This window comes from Hippocampus comes, unplaced genomic scaffold, assembly GCF_001891065.2.
Source record: "Hippocampus comes isolate QL1 unplaced genomic scaffold, H_comes_QL1_v1.1 scaffold92, whole genome shotgun sequence".
NCBI classification, from domain to species: Eukaryota; Metazoa; Chordata; class Actinopteri; order Syngnathiformes; family Syngnathidae; genus Hippocampus; species Hippocampus comes.
Genome location: NW_017805379.1, coordinates 2,117,869 through 2,137,040, shown reverse-complemented (window position 1 = coordinate 2,137,040; position 19,172 = coordinate 2,117,869). Strand labels below are relative to the sequence as shown.

At 42.8% G+C, this 19,172-nt stretch overlaps 3 protein-coding genes across 4 annotated transcripts; 1 reads left to right on the top strand and 2 right to left on the bottom strand.

Moving 5' to 3' along the window:
- Positions 1–979: 979 nt before the first annotated feature.
- rdh12 (retinol dehydrogenase 12) lies at positions 980–6,285 on the bottom strand. Of its 2 annotated transcripts, none has more exons than XM_019872569.1 (7): positions 6,062–6,285; positions 4,672–4,787; positions 3,463–3,618; positions 3,269–3,373; positions 2,999–3,208; positions 2,322–2,511; positions 980–1,744 (listed from the first exon to the last, which is right to left on the bottom strand). In XM_019872569.1, the coding sequence occupies exons 1-7, from the start codon at positions 6,133–6,135 to the stop codon at positions 1,642–1,644; spliced, it is 954 nt and encodes a 317-aa protein (XP_019728128.1). In that variant the 5' UTR covers positions 6,136–6,285; the 3' UTR covers positions 980–1,641. The 2 variants fall into 2 exon arrangements, with proteins under 2 accessions (XP_019728128.1, XP_019728127.1); XM_019872568.1 differs by having other exon boundaries at positions 4,672–4,790; positions 6,062–6,284.
- Positions 6,286–7,714: 1,429 nt separating this feature from the next.
- vti1b (vesicle transport through interaction with t-SNAREs 1B) lies at positions 7,715–11,548 on the top strand. The gene is made up of 6 exons (XM_019872570.1): positions 7,715–7,957; positions 8,050–8,108; positions 8,789–8,968; positions 9,544–9,717; positions 10,072–10,133; positions 10,483–11,548. Exons 1-6 carry the CDS (start codon positions 7,861–7,863, stop codon positions 10,574–10,576), a joined length of 666 nt encoding a protein of 221 aa, XP_019728129.1. The 5' UTR covers positions 7,715–7,860; the 3' UTR covers positions 10,577–11,548.
- Positions 11,549–11,926: 378 nt separating this feature from the next.
- On the bottom strand, positions 11,927–17,868 carry arg2 (arginase 2). Its single transcript, XM_019872567.1, has 8 exons — positions 17,455–17,868; positions 17,279–17,351; positions 13,829–14,003; positions 13,576–13,735; positions 13,391–13,485; positions 13,121–13,225; positions 12,890–13,026; positions 11,927–12,807 (listed from the first exon to the last, which is right to left on the bottom strand). Exons 1-8 carry the CDS (start codon positions 17,566–17,568, stop codon positions 12,611–12,613), a joined length of 1,056 nt encoding a protein of 351 aa, XP_019728126.1. The 5' UTR covers positions 17,569–17,868; the 3' UTR covers positions 11,927–12,610.
- Between the last annotated feature and the right edge of the window lie 1,304 nt (positions 17,869–19,172).

Here is a 19,172-nt window from a genome sequence, read left to right as displayed (position 1 = left end):
TTCTCAAATGAAGAAATCGCATTCAATTTGTCTTTTTTTTTCGTCTCTCGTGTTGTTCTCGTTTGGTATCTCCCTTGCTGACACTCAATTTTAGATGATCTTTTACGTCAACAACTGACTCGACAATAGTTTCACTTTCAAAGGGATTGACCCCCCCCACTCCCCCTTCTTGCCGCCTTTTATCCATGTCAAGAAAAAGCCACTTTTGACATGCACCAGAGACATACTTGCACTCTGATCTGCTCACTGATGCACTTTATACTCAGAGTTGAAAATCAGAATCGTCTTGCACAAACGGCTCGTGAAATGACTGCTTTGATGAAAATGTAAGCACATGTGATTTTTCTAATGATTTTTGATTTGTTGTATAATTATGCTGACTAATAAAAAAAAAGTGGAGGCATTATTTACAGTCCCAGAGTTCTCAACCCGTTCCATTATTTATCTATTCATATATTTTTTTTTAAACAAAGCACTTAAATGTGGTGTTACAACTTAGTATTTGCAACTATATAGATCTATGTATAAATATTCTATTATTTCAAAGATTTTTTGATTTTAGAACATTTCAAAATGTAATTCAGTTGGATATTATTATTCATTTATTTCTTCAAAATATCTTTAATACGTTTTTTGCTTGGAAAGTTTTTATTTAATGCTTACAATTATTTAAATGTATAAATAATGAAAAAAAAAGTCAATCATAATAACCTCCTTTTTCTTTTGAAAAATATTATTATAAAATATACAAGAAGTCTACACACCCCTGTTCAAATTCCAGGTTTTTATGATATCAAAAAAATGACCAAAATAAATTTGAGGAGATATAAAATAAACAACTGAAATAATGGGGTTGCACAAGTGTCAGGGTAAGCCTAAGGAGAACAGCTGAACTTTATCAGGGGTTGATCAGAGGCACTTAAAATGGTGGCGGGTTGTACTGGTTATAGGTCACATTAATGGTGGAATTTTTTTTTTTAATTATCCTGTTTTTTTTTTCCCCCATTCATATCACCAAAAAAATGGCATTCGAACAGGGTAATGTGTGTTTCATATCCACTGTAAATCTACTCGAGCAGTGTGACTGTTTGAAAGACCGCAAAGCTTGTTGAAAATGAGTCACCGTGGGCCCGAATGGTAACGGTTTATTTACATGAAATGTAAACATTCAACTCTGCACATGAACGTTACGTGTGGTTCAAAAGGCAAACGAACCTGACTGGTTTAGAAAAGCACACCTGTAAACTCTCAGCATCCTGGTGGGATCGAACAAATGGACCCTCCTCGTCCAGTTTGTCCGTCACCAACTCTTGGTGTTGTTTTCTGTCATTACTATAAAGTAACATTTATCTTACTAATTGTTTGGGGGGGAGAAAAAGCCCTGTGAGATTTTGGCACACACGTGAAGCAGTTTTAGCTGCAAATATGCTTTAAAAAATGAGCTAAAATATTGGATAAATTTAAAAGATGCTGGTCATTGAACCCTGCTTGGACCATTCACAGTATGGCAATACATCCAGCTGCCCCGCCTTCACATTGTGTCACTAAAATGTCTTATTGTTTTGTTGTTGTTATTTTTTTTTTTTTTGCTTTAAAAATACTACACTAGATGAATAAAAGTGATGAATAAAAGTCTTCCAATTAGTCCCACTGGATGCCGAGGAGCTCGCAGCTGGCGTCCCAGAGACGCCGGGCAGTCTCCTCACTCCTCCCCTGTGGGGCCACAAAGGCAGGGCTGCAGTCGCTGCAATGCAAATAAATCAATCAATCAACAGGTTTTCACCCCAAAAAATACATTTTAAAAAATGACCAATTTTAAAAAAGATTTGGCAGGGCTGCAGTCGCTGCAATGCAAATAAATCAAATCAATCAACAGGTTTTCACCCCAAAAAATAAATTTTAAAAAATGACCGTTTAATCATGATTCTTTTTAAGAAGAAATTTGGAATTTCTATGTATGTTTATGTGTTGGGTAAAAAAAAAATTTTCCCATGTATTTTAAAGGGATACTTTTTTTTTAAACTGCTTCATTAGTTTTCATGTACAATTAACATTTTTTAAAATGCCTTTGGTCACTTCCTGTTCCATGAAAATGACATCACATGTGTTCGGGTCAGAAAACAACCAATCACGGCTCAGGTGAAGTTTACAAGCTGAGCCGCGATTGGTCGTTACCGGAGTCCTGAGAACATGTAAACATTTCAGATCATTCAAATGTGATGGAAACCAGATTTCCTCATCCTTAATTCTAGCACCTTAATGTGGTGTGCGATACTTTTAGGAGGGTGGCGGATGGGATGAAGTTGTTGTTGTTGTTCTACCTGAAGTGTTTCCCCGAGATGGAGTGCAGCTCCTCGGCCACGGCGCAGTAGATGCTGGTCTGGGCGCCCTCGCGGGGCGTCTTCAGGAAGACGGACAAGACGCTGAAGATGATCATCATCAGGGTGGAGTGACGCGTCAGGTCCGAGTTCACCGTGCCGGGGTGGACCGAGTTTACCGTCACGTTGCTGCCTAGAAGAATCGTCATGCAGGTCAGCGTCACTCGCATTTTTTATTTTTTTCCTGATGGCCGATCACCTGTTGTTACCTGAGCCCTCGGCAACTGTGGTGTCATTTTCAGTCGACAGCAAGTGGCAAAATGGCCGCCCTCTGAGATGGCTAACAGCTGGATTTTATTGCTTAACTCAAGACTCCAAAAACACACTATTAATCAGAATGCCGTCTTCAGACTAGTCGGGCCGCATAGAACATAATGTATTGAAAACTTTGGGGTTGACTTCCCCTTTAAAGGAAGCCTCTGTTTGTCAGAAGTTTCTTATTTGAGGGAGGCGATTGTTTCCCAAATTGCTGATTATTTAACGGAAGTGTTTGTTCTACGTGACTGATTATTTGAGGGAGGTATTTGTAACTTTATTTCCAAAACTAACTGTTCCCTAAGATGAATCCTTGAGGGAGGCAGGTTAAATAAAAATGAAAAAAAAAAAAAAAGATTTTGCACCTTTAAGACGTCTCGCCAGCTCTCGAGCAAAGAGCACGTTGGCCAGCTTGCTCTGGCAGTATGCCAGTCCACTGTTGTAGCTTCCCTGGCTGTGCAGGTCGTGGAAGCGGATCCAGCCAAAGTTGTGCGCAAGCGACGAAACCACCACGATACGCGCTGGAGCGCTGCGCTCCAGTAGGCCCACCAGTAGTGACGTCAACAGGAAGTGACCTTGAAATGGCGGGAAGAATGAACAGCCGGATGCGGTGAGGTTCCCGGTCCGGATCTCACCTAAGTGATTGACCCCGATGTGCATCTCGAAGCCGTCGTTAGTCTTTGTGTAGGGACACATCATCACCCCCGCATTGTTGATGAGGATGTGAAGCTGGGTGAAGTCTAAAGAATTGTGCCCAAAAAAAAAAATATTTTTGAGAAAACAAACATCAGTCAAGGAACGATGAAATGAGATTTGACAGACTTTTTACCTCGAAGGAATTGTTGCGCGAAGGATCGGATGGAGCAAGTGTCGGCTAAGTCCAGCTCCCGAACCTCCACCTGTGCTTCAGGGTACGCCGCCCGAATGCTGGCCGCCGCCCCCTCGCCTTTGTCCACATCCCGGCACGCCATCACCACCCGAGCTCCTGATCCCGTCAAAATAATACAAAACAGCCCGATTTTGGAAAATAATATAATTGCGACCCCCGCCCCAATATTGCGATTGCAATTTAATGTGCGATCATTTAGTTCTCGGTCCGTCCGCTTTCATAGCAAGCACAAGCAATAAAGGAATCTGTATTCCAATAAACAATCAGATTTATTGTTGAAGTAAGAATAATTATATTGTGTTGTTTTTCCATGTTTAAAGATGTTTCGCAATAGCTTTGTAACCAGCGATGTCGCTATATAATCAGCGATGTCGCAATATAATCAGCGATGTCGCTATATAATCAGCGATGTCGCAATATAATCAGCGATGTCGCGATATAATCAGCGATGTCACAGTCTTTGTATAAACAGCAATGTCATGTGATGTTGAGCAATGTCATTTGTTAAGAACAAAGGTAGCGTGGCGTCAGGCACGCTTAGACTATAAAAGGAGAGATTCGGATACTGAGAGTTTAGAGCCAGTAGAGTCTAGAGTCCGGAGTTCGCAGAGTCCAGAGTCTGCTAAGGGTTGCGTACGGACGCCCAGCTGGTATTGAAGCTCGCTCTACCTGGGGTGTTGGCTCTCCATCCTATTGACGCACGGTAAGGGCTGGATACTATTCTAAGAGCTTGATACACTGATATTTGCTTGTTTGACATATTCTGTGGCGCTAATAAACGTGCAATTTGTTAGTAGCAGATTTGTCTCTTGTGCTATTGAATGATTGTGTGACATATTCTGTGGCGCTAATAAACATGCAATTTGTTAGTAGCAGATTTGTCTCTTGTGTTTCATTTCTGAGCGCCTATCTCCAACGAACCTATTCTAAATTTGATACTGAGCCAGGGCGAGGTATCAGAAATGTTTTAAAACAATTGTCCATAAATGTTTTGGTCCTCTAGGTTAAGCTAATTAAGGCAAAATGACAATGTCAGACCTGAGTTAATCACACCCCCCCCCAAAAAAGAAAAAAAAAGACATCCAACTTTGTTTGTATAAGCAGTTACGAGGTTAATTTTCCTGAATGTGCCCGCAGTGAAAAAGTAACCTCGAGCGGCCAGGTCCAGGGCAGTCTCCTTCCCGATGCCTGTGTTGGCCCCGGTGATGAGGACCGTCTTCCCGTCCAGACGAGCAGATGATACGCACACGCCTCCTGCCGCATATCTTCTGCGGAAAACATCCATATGGGATTGTATCCAACTGATAACCCTCGTGACAAATTGTCGATATGCTATGGTAAAATGTTGCGATATTTTGCATCTAGCGAGTAACCGAACTGCGGGTCAATGGTCACGGGGGGTATTCTGTCACTGTACTCTGTCGGGGGTCACTCTGAAACATGGCACCACAGTGCACAAGTTAGCATGTCAGTGCCACAGTTCTGACGTTGGAGTTTCGAATCCAGGCTCTCGGTGTCAGATGTTTTTTTTTTCTCATAAAAATTGAGGATTTTGTACTATGAAAAGTTATGAGGGAGACACGGAAAATTCATACAATCAAATTATAATAATATGGAAAATTATGCGATTGGCTGGGCTTGGATCCCAGCAAGCCCGCGGCCCTCGTGAGGATAAGCGGCTGAGATAACAGATGGAAAAGATTACCAAAATGTTATGGTGAAAGTGAAAAATGTAAGAAAATGTTTTCAAGAAATGAGAACAAGTTGTAACTTTTTTTCCTCCCCGTAAAATTTTTACTACGGGGAAAATTATTAAAACACAGTAACTTATTCAAAAATAGATACATAAAAATGTCGAGGATAAATTATTTTGGGGGGAGGCGGTAAAATTAACACTACAAAAAAATGAAAATGCCCTCCATAAAAGTGCAATTATGATTGTCTGTCTTCTTGGGGGAAAAAAAAATTATATATGTGGATCATTCGTGTCGCGCGGATGCTGCTAAAAATGTAAAATAGATTACAAAGGAAAAAGTCCGACTCCCCCATTTTTATAACTATGCAAAGAGATGTGTAAAACTGAGGAGACTAACGTTTCCCCCCCCCTATACATTTATGTATGTTCTCATCATATTTGGACTTATCCTCATTTATTTTATTTTGTTTTTATTGCAAAAATGGTCGGCTTAATTATTGACCCGCACGGCGTGAACGACGTCGGGAGGTGCGAGCACGCCATGGAGCGCGCAGAGGTCTTGACCAATGGCGCAGCTGACCCCGCCCATATGGCTGATGTTCCCGCCCACTCACAGCCTCCTGATTGGCCTGCACCTTTCCCACCCTCTGCCCACTTCTCAATCGGCAGCCAATATCGTATGAAATTAGAGCGAATTAAATACAACAGATAACGTTAAATGGGGATTTGTTCTGTCACACGGCGTGGACATCCCTCGCCATGCTAATGCTAATATGCGTCAAAGAAGCGAAATACGTGCTGTCACACGAATCCATGTCAAAGCGTCAAAAGATGGGTTCTTACCGTATGTAAGGAGCGAATAAAACCACCAGGAACGTCACCGCGGCGAGGCCGGCGAGAAATAAGAAAACCCACATCGTTGGAGTACGGATGGATGCTGTCGTGGGTGCTTGGTAGCACAACAGCTGATGCGGGTGGCGAAGCGGGGGTGTCTTAAAGCGAGTGATGCTGCGCGAATGGCATCATGGGTTGTGTAGTTCCATTTTTTCCGATTGCATTTACATTTGTGAAGATATAATTAAGACAGGATGAATAACACATTTGTTATGAGAAAAATATATTCATATTTTTTGGGCTTCTAAAACAAAAAAAAAACAGGCCCTTATGGAGTTGTTCAGTCATAAATCTCCAAAAGTATTTTCAAAACTGTGTGCTGTTTGTGCACGAAAGTGCACGTCTGTGGCTTGCTTGCTCCTTTCCTGTCGGTATTACACAATCGACCTCACTTTACTTTAACAGAGCATCTGGATAGCAGATTAACTATGTGGCTAATGACAATCTGAGCTCAAGGTTGGGACTGCGACAGTACGCAACCAGTGGCAACTTCCAATTCCGCTCTTTGTGGCTGAACGCGTGTTCAGTGAAGCTTCTTGGGTCGAACAACTCGTTTGGTAGAACTTGACTTGTTAAGCAAAAGACATCCAACCTCGCTGAATGCGTCCTTATGTATTTCTGCTTTGTGTCACAAGGTTCAGAATCAGATCTCATCAATAAATTCCACTCTGTCAAAACTGCCTAAACTGAAAGCACCTATAAAAGTCAACATTCACCATAAAATGGACCAAAGAATTTCAGAGAGAGGATATTTTCAATTTCATAATCCCACACTTATTGAACCATTTAAAACTAAAGTACATTGCAAAATTCTCTGAATATAAAATCCTCCATTAATTCTACAAAGTAGGGTGATGAAGATTATGCGGACAAAAATGTAAATAAAGAGAAGTAAAATTACGACTTTATTCTACGAGAGTATTAGTATTAGAGGCATACTGAAATTTTCGAAGGCATTATTTTCATGCAGGAGGGGAAAAAAATCTGATTCAAAGTATTCTAATGAAAAACTCCAACTTCCTGAATATATGCATGGCAGGTTAATGGAACATTCTAAATTGTCCCTAAATGTGAGTGTGAGGCGCAGAAGGTTGTTCGTCAATGGGTGCCCCGCAACCACTTCGGGGTGTCCCCCGGCCACTGCCCGAAAACAGCTGGGACAGGCTCCAGAACGCACGCACCCTTGTGAGGATAAACCGATTAGAAAATACATGGATATTCTAATATTTAAACACAACTTCCAAATGAAACTGTTTTCTTGCTACGTATTTTGATATCGTAATTGTTGGCAAAATATGGTCATAATATGAACAGGCATAATAACATAAATCACATTTTATTTTAAATATGGCCGTAAAGTTAAGGATATAAGGGAAAAAAAAGTGTTTTGGCAAGACATGAACTAATTGACACTACATTACCCAGAAGACACCAATTATAGGTGTTCAAAATGTGCCTGCAAAAATTTGTACAGTAATTTTGAGCCTGCATTAGAATAGAGAATACTTTTCAATCTTTATTCTTAACATAAAAATAAAAAAAATGTACGAAACGCAATATTGTTTGTTGAAACAGCACTTTTTTTCACCAGCCTTTGATTTTTGATCAGGAGGACTTCTTTGCCACTAGATCACGAGGACCATCATGCGGAAATAATTTGGCTTTCTCATAATTTGACCCAACTACTTGAGTTGACATCCTTAATAACCCCTCAAAAGGAGCTAGAATTGAGTCGTTGGTCAATTACCATGTCGTCGGAGGAATTTGAAAAGTTGCACGAAATCTATAGGTCCTTGTACGAGGAGCTAAAGCGAATGCCGGAGAGGCTGCTGAGGAGCAATGGAGGTGCCAAATACATACCGAATTCTACAGTTCTATAGCTCAGCAACACATTTGAATGGAATATTGACAACCTTTGTGTTTTTGTTCATCCACAGAGGAGAAAAAGAGCTTGTTGAGGGCCTTCGACGAGAGGAAAGAGGAGGCGGAGGAAATTGTGAGCCCCCCTGAATGTTTTGGATATGTTAGCTAGCAAGCCGCCATGTTTTCAGCACCTGCACAATCTAAATAGCTACAGGAAAAGAGTTTCAATATTCGTTTTTTAAAGAGGCAAACATCAAACAATAATTTTGAAAGTGTGTTATGAAGTTGGTGCACTGAAAGCAACTGCAGTCTATTACTTTGGCCGACTTTGATTTTTTTCAGCCCTAATTCAAACCAAAATGGTCCACTTCCTGTTCTTTATTTGTTGGAATTTTGTTGTTGTACGGATCTCTCTCTCTCTCTCTCTCTCTCTCTCTCTCTCTCTCTCTCTCTCTCTCTCTGTATGTGTACACACACACATACACACTCTGTATTGCACTTAGATAGGATGAACTCTGAAATTAAAAAAAGGCTGGGTTTTTTTTTTTGGGGGGGGGGGTCCTGTATTGACTCATCCACCCAATTAAGTTGCTCTATCTGGTGTCAGTGGCTTACCCCTAAAATTCAATTTCATTTGGAAAAGCAAAGTTCACGCTCGATTCACAATGAAAAGGAAGTGATGTGTCATGGCTTGTAATCTTGAGATCAAAACGCCACAGGAATGCTCTCCAACCCTGTATTTATTTCCGGATAAGAGCCTTTATCTTCCCTCGGCACGCAAACAAGAACAACCCTGTCCTCGTTTCATCTCAGCTGCAGGGGATGGACGAGGAGCTGCGCGACGCTCCGCCCTCCTACCGAAATTCCATGAGAACGAAGCTGCGTCTCTACCAGCGCGACCTCGCCAAGCTGCAGCGGGATGTCAAGAATTCGGCGCCGCCGCAGTCGGACGGGAGTCACGGTGGCATCTATTCATCGCAAAACCAACAAAGCGTGAGTGTGGAAAGAACGTGGATTGGCATGTTGATCTTTATAGCATCAACATAGCCATCCCTTGTCACTCGCTGGCCACCCCACATCTCGGTGAAAATTTTGCTACTTGGGTCTTGCTGACATTTTCTCATGGCTGCAGTCAGGCAAGGTAGCTTTATTTATATAATCCAAAAATATACGCAAGGTAACTCCACACAAGCAAAGAAGACACAACACCTCCAAGCGTTTGCAAACACAATATTCAGAAGCAGAGAAAACCATAGCATAGAACATTTTCTCACAGCACGTGCACTGACAAAATGTAAACATTAGCAGAACACTTTAAAAACATTTAGAAGCAACTAAGAAAAAAAGATTTTTACATTTTAAACCTTCAAAGTTATGGGTTGATCGATTCTCATTGATCGCCACAGCCATTTTCTTAATAGAACACACCCCACGCCAACATGATTTTCTCTCAGGATGATCGTTCAGAGACATCCAACCATCGTCCCTTTGCCAATTGTGATCGCACGAGGAAGGTGGTTCGCTGTCAAAATGGCTTCCGACTGGTTATTCGTCCCTCTTTGTTCCAGACGCACGTCCAGTCGCAGCGGGCCTTGCTCCTCCAGGGCACCGAGTCCCTGAATAACGCCACGCAGAGCATCGAGCGCAGTCAGCGCCTCGCCGCCGAGTCGGAGCACATCGGCACCGACATCATCGAGGAGCTCGGCGGGCAACGGGAGCAACTGGATCGGGCCAGGGACCGAGTGAGTGTCTTTCAAAGGGGCGCCTGCCGTGTGATGCTTTCAACTTAAACTCGAACGGAAACGAATGCTTGCAGTCAATTTTGGGGGGTTAACAAGCCACCGTAAGCCAGACATCGTAGTGGGGGAGGAAATAGCACATAGTTGAAGCACATTAGGTTTTGCACCACGCTATTTTTTTTCCCATGCTGAATTGATAGCCATGCTAGCATGTTGCCGCGTAAAACAAATACTGCCAAAAGCTTGTTACAAGCCACTGTGTCCGCAGACATATGTTGAACTGCGCTGTGTTTGAGCACAGATTACATGTCACGAGAGTGCGTGATTGTTCTGTTTTTTTTGTTTTGTTTTTTTTAGCTGGTAAATACAGGAGAGAACCTCAGTCGCACGCGGAAAATCCTTCGTTCTATGTCTCGACGGTAAGTGTGAGCTCAGAGTTGATGTGGTCCAACAGTGGAACCTCCCAAGTCGAACGCATTTCCTTTTCGGGAACCGATCGCTTGAGTTCATTCATTTTTAGTGAAATTTTCCTCACAGGTGGGAAGGGAAAATAGAATTGTAAAGTCAAAGTCGATATTTCAGAAATTCTGCCTGGGTGTGTAAAGTTAATGAGCACAAGTCTAACTCGAGAGAAAAGCAAAGTGCTGTGTAAGAAAACCAGAACATTTAAGAGCAGTTCTGGCTTGTGTGCACGATTTGTGACGTTCCACTGCGTGTTTGAGTGACGCAAACGATTGGCTGACGTGCTTTGCTGACCTCCTCCGTCAGGCTCATGACAAACAAGCTGCTGCTGGCTGTCATCATTCTCATGGAACTGGCGATTCTGGGTGCTGTCGTTTACCTCAAGTTCTTTCGGCGATGAGGGTGAAGGAGGGGGGAAAAAGCCTTCGGTCCAGACCTGCTTTCGGGTCCACGAGGTCTTACCGATTGTTCGGCTTTCGATGAGGATTCCTCACCCCATGGGTTACAGAATCAAACATGCACTATTTGATCAGACTGTGAAGACAGAGAAATCCCTCTGGAAGAAAGTTCCGGACATCTGCGGACCAGAAAATGATGTGCGGTGAAGGCGGCACTGGACCCACAACGTGGTCTATGGCAGCCTGTGTTGAACTGAGGTACTTTGTTTAGCAATAGTCAAGATCAGAACACACAGCACAGTTTCTGTCTTCATTTGTTTTCAACAACTTTGCTTTGTATTGCTCAGGTTATTTATTATTATGCTCTCATCACTATACCCCCAAAAAGTTGCTCTGTTCAACGTTTCGATACAGATCGCTCTTATTTCTGAAGGCCAAACAGCTTTGATCACAGTCAGCTTTGGCAAATCTTTTTCGACTTTTTGTTGCCTTTTTTTTTTTTACTTAAAAAAAGTTTGCCAGGTATTTTCACTGCGACGATCTTTCTATTGTTAGCCCTTTCGCACTGCATGGTGACGGCATCAGAGGTAGAGCCGTCATTTCTTGAAGCTCGTGACGCTGGTGTCAGACGAGCACTTTCTGGTCCACCCCAACAAAAAACATCTCTTCTGCATTTTATGGCAAGAAGTCCAGTAAATATGATGACATATGGATTGAGCACTGATTTGGCCATTTTCGAGTGTGAAGCCAAACTGGTGTTTGGAGGCGCACGGCCCGACTGAGCTGCTGGACTAACACTAGCAATCGCACCACCCTGGTGTGAGAATTGCCAACTCGCATTGTTTTAAAGCCTTCATGATTCATGACAACTACGGTTTTCACTTTATTTGGAATTATTTAATTCGTTGATCAGATTGTGAATTGTTTCCCAAATGAGTGATTCTTCCAAGTACCTGCTTTCCCTTTTAGCCCTTTCATGCACCCTGTAACCTGATAACATGATAAGCTGACCACTGCAGATATCTTTCAACCACAACTGTGAGAAGTTCTTCTTTATTTATGAATATCTAAGTTTTTTTAAATGTCTCTTGAGAACGAACATTGACAGATGATTAAAAAAAACAACTGTTCCAAATAGCTACCTCTTCTTCATAAATATCTTGAAATTTTTTTAAAGTGGTGGTCCTGACATTGAACCTTGAGGAACTCCTTCAAAAAACCTCCAATGAACTGCTTTGCTTTGTTTTGTTGAATGTTTTTTAAGAGTATTTATGACCCCCCCCCCAAAACAAAGAGGAAAAAAAACAGCAATTATGTGCTTACGGTTTATAATTAATCTTTATATGTTATAAAACTCGTTCAGATTCAACCTTGAAAGAAAAAAAAATTATATTGTCAAAAAACGGCCCCCGGACAGCAAATCACTTAAGATGGAAGACCAGAAAATAAACTCTTTAATACAAGAACATAAACGCCTGGTAGTTAGTGGTTTTAATGAAATTTGAAATTGTAGCTTCGAGCCTTTGAATTAAAGTTTATCTAACATCGTTTACTCACACATTTTGTATTATTAGTTGTTTCACTGTAAATGAAAAAAAAATTTAACCATCAGGAAAATACAAGTGCATACCCATATGAATTTCTACTTTTCGCTACATCTACAAAAACACTGGCAGATTGTTTCTAATCACTACTTTTTTTTAGGCCATTCTGTCTAAACCAAACCTAAAAAATAAATAGCAGGCATCCATCCCGTCTCACATAAAATACATAAAATAGCAAAATAAATAAGTCGTGTTTGCTATCTCAATTGTCATTACATAGCAAACCTTTCGAGACAGACAGACAAATACTTTCCGCGGTAAAATACAGCACAATGAACAGAGTGGACCAAAAAAATTGTAACAACCCAGCTCTTGGATTCAGTTTAGATTTTTTGGGGGGGTGGGGCGAGGAGGGGGAGGGTTTGGACGCAACACTGTGGAATGCTTTCGGCGTGTTGGAAGAAGTCTGTGGTTTTGTTTGCTCCCGAGCTCTCAGAGGCAAAGCTGCTCCGTGTCGACGTGGTCCTTTGTCGAGGGGATCTCGTCAATGACCCCGTGGGCGCCCTCTCTCGTCTGCCCCAGGGATGACGCGATGACATCGACGGCCAACGAGGCGGTCGCTTCCACGGCTGCCCGGGTTGACCCCACCACAGGGTTCACCTCCACCATGTCCATCACCGACAGCAGACCTGCATGAGTTACGAGAGTCGCACGTGTTACAAAACATCTGGTCTGAGTCAAGGGGGGGGGGGGCACATTATATTTGCATACCTGTGTTGTGAACTTCCTCTGTGATGTAGATGCCCTCCCTGTAGGTCAACCCTCCGTTCACCGGCGTTCCCGTAGCGGGAGCCAGAGACGGGTCGAATGCGTCAATGTCAAAGCTCAAGTGGATGGGTCTTTGTTTTCTGTTGGAGGATGGAGGGGGTGAAAGTTTTTTGTTTTTTTTAAAAGAACCCAACTTGGATTACAGAAGCCAAGCCAGTCATCTTTGATGGTTACCTTGCCAGTACGTGATCGAGAGCAACCTCGGTGACCCTTTGGATGCCGAGTCTGTCGATATCCCTCATGGTGAAGTACTGGATCCCCAAGTTCTTCAGAATGTGGCTGTAAACACGCACAAAATGTCAAACCAGAGGCGGCGAAAGTAAAGAGATCACGAAAGATATGTTCTCAAATGTAGGGAGTAAAATGTAAACAAGTGCAGGTAACTGAAAAAAATCCATTTCAATTGGATCAAGTATTTGTACTTTGTTGTTGACTTCTACTTACTACTCGCCGGGGTCCACATCCCGAAGTCCGATATACACCAGGTCCCTGCAGGAGAGGAATGGCTTCACCCAAGAGAACCCCGGGAGATCTGGCACCTGCGTTGGGACATGCACAAACAGATAAAGTTGACTGGGAACGGCCGTCGATGAGTCATCCTCCACGTTCCGAACCTGACTGCGTCTCACCTTGTCTCGCAGCTCTTTGAGCATGAAGGCCACCGGCTGCCCGTGGAGGTTCCCCGAAGGCGACGTCTCGGGTGTGTTCACATCGGCGTGTGCGTCGACCCAGATGACGCAAAGGTCAGGACACTGTTGGGCGTGGCCCGCCACGGATCCGATTCCAAGGCTTTGGATGAGAAGCAAATGGCGACTTATCAATAAGCAGGAAATTACCAAAAAATTTGGGGGGGGAGGGGTTGGGGGAGGTTTCTGTGGTTACCTGTGGTCCCCTCCCAGCATGACCAGGGTGTGACCAGCACCCACCGCTCTGCTCACAGCGCCCGAGAGCTTCTTTGTGGCAGCGCCCACCGTGCGAGGGAACTTCACGTTCATGTAGGGCTCATCCATCTCCGGGTAGTGGAAGGTGAGGTCGCCAAAGTCGTGCACAGCGTAATCTGACACCGTGGAACACAAGACTCCGCATGTTACACGCAGGGACAGACACTCACGCCACATGGATTCATCAGTTACGCTCGATCAACGCTTGCAGCCTACTACAAATGGCCGCTTTTATGAGGGATTTAGATTTGAGCCCTGCCTCGCAAAGCAAAAGTCCATCCGTAATTGACGCCCAGCTAAAAAGGTTTCGAATTGATGCCACGAAATGGTGCCGAAGCTTTCCCTTCATTTCAATGTAGCTTTTTGGCACCAAGATTGTGTAGAAACATTTTCATATGAGGCGTTTTATCACCCTTGTACTTAATTTTTTTTTTTTTTAGGGCTTCAGCATATCCACTGATTTTTTTATTTTTAATTTTTTAGGTGTGCTCATTTTGGGGATCTGTTTTCATTTGGTTTGCGGTTTTGGTCTTAAGTCATTGTTGAAAATTATCCTCCCAGGCCTGTCTTACTTGCAACATTATGTAATCAAGAGTAATGAAAAACATCTCAAGAAGTCCTGCCTAAAAATAACACAGGCACTCCACTCCGCCAATTTATTTTGCTTGGTCGTACACTAAAGAGTTTTTAAAAAATGTTAATTCCCATTGAGCAACATTAAATTTGGTAGGTGTGTCCATCATGACTCGGCCCACAAAAAAGTCTCAATATTCTGTGGCCTAAGAGACAGGACATCAGCTATTTTGGTTTAGAATTTGATGGAAAATTCCCAAATCCTCAGCAATATGAAATTTGGTCATTTTGTCTATCATTGCAAACCCACAAAAAAGTGTCAAAATACCAACAAAGGAAGTCTGCCATTTTTTTTTTAGAAGTAGCCAGTGCCCGAAATGTCGAAGAGCATGGTGTCAAGCTCAAGGCCAACCACGTCAGTCTATGTGGCCCGCCAGGTCAAATTATGTGCATGGACTTGTTTCCTCCTAAAATACCCAAAATTGCAAACATTGAGATATTGTAAGCATTTTTTATGTGTCCAACCCCACTTAAATAATTTTTTTTAAAACTTGTATTTGATTTTAAAAGTAGTTATCCATCAATTTGTTTGACATGTGATCATATAAGGTGTTCATATATATTTATATGCGTTCAGAGTCATAATTGCCATTCAAGGGAAACCATAACTATGATGTGGCCTGTGACAAAAATGAGCTTGACACCGCTGTGGTGGGGATTTTGTGATTGCGTATACTAGACAGAAAGGGGAATGCTGAATTGTAACCTATTGTTCTGGGCCTTTTCGGCGCACCCATGCCGCAAATCCACTGACACAACATTTACTTGTGCAACTTCCAATCTGATGAGTCATTCCGTGCCAGCCTCCTGTGCAAGAGCCAGTTTACATTCCTTCTGCAGTACCACCAAACCGCACCACACCCTTCAACTCCCGAGCTAGGGTTACAGTCGAGGCAATGGATGTCGAGCAAATATTTAGAGTTGATATGGGGGCAACGTCAATGCAGATGACAGTGTAGTCTTACCATACTGCCCTGGGGGGAAGGGAGGGGGCGCGCAGGACCCATTACCTTTCGCAGGCACATCAGAAATAGACTGAAGGACAATTCTGAAGTGGTCCTGTTATTACGCAAGGTTCCGGCTATCTATAGTGTCCACATGGTGGCCCTGAGCTTTTAATGGACACGGCGTCCAGATACATGTCGGATGTGTCATCCACCCGAATCAATCATTACTTTGTGCCATAAGGTAGATTGACCATGATCGATAAGATTGCTGCGACGGACGTGCGCCGCAGACAGAAACGACGTGGCCGTATCGCGAAAGCCGATGTTGACAGACGGAATTTGTGGTGCTTGCCAAAAAAATGACAAACAGAGCAACGTTGCCTCGAAATGACAAGAGGAATTGAATAAAGTTGCAAATATTTAAACATCTCAACAATAAGGCAAATAAAATAAAATGAACCCAATTTAATAGTTTTGTTCAAAGTATTTTAGGTGCTGATACTTTTGTTCAAAGTATCAGCATTTTCCAAGAATGTTTCATTAACTTTACTTCAACTTCGGTTCACCCACAACTGCCAAAAAAAAATGACAACCAGGTTCACCCCTTCAGCTTGCCCAAATTCAATCTTCAACCCAATTTGTTGGGTCCAAATAAGGTACCCAAACTTGGGCAAAAGCAACCCAACATTCCCCAAGTCCACAGGGCCCACAGTGAGCAGGTTAGAAAAACAACCCAGCATCCTACTGTGCTGCTGGTTACTTTAAACGGTTTGACAATTATCTGCAGCATCTTCACACCTGTCATTGTATTGTAATGCACTGCACTTTCTTTGCTTGAGGACTCGACGCATCATTTACACAGTTGGTTCTAGCCTCCCATTCCTTAAAGACTCTCGAGTTGCTTGTTACTGCAGTAATAGTATGTAGCTCATACTACTGGAATCAAATTCCATCCATCCATCCATTTTCCGATCCGCTTTATCCTCACAAGGGTCGCGGGGGTTGCTGGAGCCTATCCCAGCTGTCTTTGGGCAGTAGGCGGGGGACACCCTGAACCGGTTGCCAGCCAATCGCAGGGCAGGAATCAAATTCTTTGTGTGTTTAATATACTTGGTCAAGAAAGATGTTTCGGATTGGGTCAAGATTTTGATCCAACAAAGGGTAAAAAAAATACCCATACTAATTTTATGACCGAGATTGTCAGGGCTCGCTATAGCGAGCAGTTTTTACACAGGTTGTACCCCACCAATTTTTTTCTTGGCAATATAACTCTTGACTTGCTAATTGTGAATAGGAGGAATGTAGAGCTGGATCGCTGATATATTATTTTAGACGGGGCAAGATTTAATTATAGATCTCCATCCATACTCTGTACAGTTTAACCGAGAGGGGAAGTCGGCCGAGATGCGTTTTGACTACACGGCGTAAATCCCCTTTATGACGTTTTTTGCGCGCGTGGGAGTGGGACGTGCCGCGACACCACATCGGTCAAGTTGCACACACACAAAAAAGAAGAAGAAGAACAAAACAGTGTGTAACCTTTGTGGACTGCGGATTAGGAAGGAAGGAAGGAAGAAAGGGTCTACTTTGTCTGCAGTTTCGGAGCATGCGCAGTGCGAACACGTGGGACTGAGACGCCATTGCAGTTTATTGAAAAATTAAACGAATTTCAATAGTTTACGTGAATTGAGCAAAAATGATACTCAAAGGATATCGGTAGTCCTTGTACGATGGTAAAAATACATACGCGTGTGTATGAACACCCCGGTGAGGTAATTGTTCAAATCTGGTTATGTAACGCCGGTGCTCACCTAAACCGGAGAGCCGCTCGATGAGCCCCGCATCCCTGATCACTTTAGGCCCGTGTTCCACCCCTCTTCTTTTCTAGACAAAATAAAACATATCACATAGAATTGATAAATGTTACGTTTACGAGCTTTGTCAGGTAAATAATATAGTGATACAATGTTTTTTGTTTTTTTTTTACCTGTCCTTGGGAAAAGGGAGCCCCCAGCACGGCCACCGACTGAGCTCGGCTCGGCTGGCCGCCTGTGAGTGCCCGAGTACGGGCAATTTTTATCAGATGTCCCCTGAGAGCCATGGTTCTCTTCTCCTCTCTTAGTCCCCGCCGTGCGTCTGACGAAAGACTGGCGCGAGGTTGCCTCTGGTTCAGATGCCAAACGTGACCCGTCCCGTCACAAGTTCCGGTTTGAAGGAGGCCTACAGCAACTACTTAATATTCATAAGACGAGCAAACGGGATAAACTCAGGGCCGTCCTGGATTATTTGTCTTTTCCAATCGCGCTTGGGAGTTGTATCCCAATCGAACGTCGTAAATGGTGTCGTTACTTATGTCCACACACTGAGCGGGCCCTTCTTAATTCCACAGCCGATGACGTCAGCCAGTGACACACCTTCACGGGGGCCAATGAAACGCGGCTAAATAAGGGGGTTCAGGTTGTGGGCGTGGTCTGTTTGCAAGCCGAGGGAACAAAAGTGCGTGACAGAGTGGAGTTGAAAGTGGAAATTTCCACGGACGGACGCAGCCTAGCGTGGGTTGATGGGATTGTTTACATTGTGACACCTGTTCCAAGCGCAGCTTTTAACCACGTGCTGGTCAAAAACATTGGAACACTTGACACAAATCACGCAAACACCTGTTGATTCACTATCACGCACGCGCACACACTCACACCCACACACACACATTAGCAGAACGGTTTCATTCATTTTATATTATATGTACAGAATATTATATATTCTTTTATATGTCAGATTCCACATGAAAATAGTTTATTTCCAACTACTCTAAAGGTGTTCTCCTTTCAGTGAGTGATTATTTATAACATGGCTGTTACCCACTTTTTCTAATGAGGGCCTACAGAACAAGTACACTTTCCCAGCCTTTATTACACTTTCCCAACCTTTATTGAGCCAAGGCAAATATGTAACATCTGAATTTTTTTGATGGCACACCACCAAACGAAAATGTCGCAAAAAGTGACAAGCTTTCATTTGGCTGATTTTTGAATGCATTTATTGAAATTATTTGCTTTGATTTGCGAGTATACATTTTAGACATGAGCGATGTATGGTGACATTGAACTCAAATCAACTCACTTAATAAGCAGCACTTTGGCAAATAGTGAACTAGTCTCACAAAGAGAGGTTTCAAGCTGTTGAATGCCACTCCCAGTTGAAGTATCTAACTAAACAAAAATCAAGATAATTACAAATTGTGCATTTTAAACCACTCCATGGAGTTGCCTTACGAGAGTCCATTTAGTTTCTAACTCATAAACATGAAATGCCTTTTAGATGGGAATGATTAGCATCGATCGTTTTAGAAGGAACAGATATTTGAACACATGGTGGAGCAACACCTACGCAGATAAAGTAACAATACTCAGAGGTATATATTCGTTACCTAATATTCCAGCATTTTTCTTGTGCCACTTAGTTGTGCTACAAGAAGACGATTCATCGTTTGTCTGCATGACTTAGTTATACTGCCTCCTGGTGGCCGAGGAAGGCACACCCGAGGAGCAGAACAATGAATTGGATTCGAGCCTTAACATGATGTACAAATGTAAAGAAATTTATTTCTTTACATTCTATGTAATTATGTCGTTGCTTAATGTTGTTATAAAGTATTGTTGTACAGCGCTATTTGTCTTCATAAAAGCATGTGAAATGGAGTAGGAA

Coding starts and splice junctions, on each gene's coding strand:
- rdh12 (XM_019872568.1), bottom strand. CDS start 6,135: ATGTGGGTTTTCTTATTTCTCGCCGGCCTCGCCGCGGTGACGTTCCTG. Junction 4,791..6,061: donor TTATTCGCTCCTTACATACG/GTAAGAACCCAT, acceptor TGTTTTCCGCAG/AAGATATGCGGCAGGAGGCG. Junction 2,512..2,998: donor GCTGGCGAGACGTCTTAAAG/GTGCAAAATCTT, acceptor CGATTCTTCTAG/GCAGCAACGTGACGGTAAAC.
- vti1b (XM_019872570.1), top strand. CDS start 7,861: ATGTCGTCGGAGGAATTTGAAAAGTTGCACGAAATCTATAGGTCCTTG. Junction 9,718..10,071: donor TGGATCGGGCCAGGGACCGA/GTGAGTGTCTTT, acceptor TGTTTTTTTTAG/CTGGTAAATACAGGAGAGAA. Junction 10,134..10,482: donor CTTCGTTCTATGTCTCGACG/GTAAGTGTGAGC, acceptor CTCCTCCGTCAG/GCTCATGACAAACAAGCTGC.
- arg2 (XM_019872567.1), bottom strand. CDS start 17,568: ATGGCTCTCAGGGGACATCTGATAAAAATTGCCCGTACTCGGGCACTC. Junction 13,736..13,828: donor ATGCTGGGAGGGGACCACAG/GTAACCACAGAA, acceptor TCTCATCCAAAG/CCTTGGAATCGGATCCGTGG. Junction 13,027..13,120: donor CTCGATCACGTACTGGCAAG/GTAACCATCAAA, acceptor ATCCTCCAACAG/AAAACAAAGACCCATCCACT.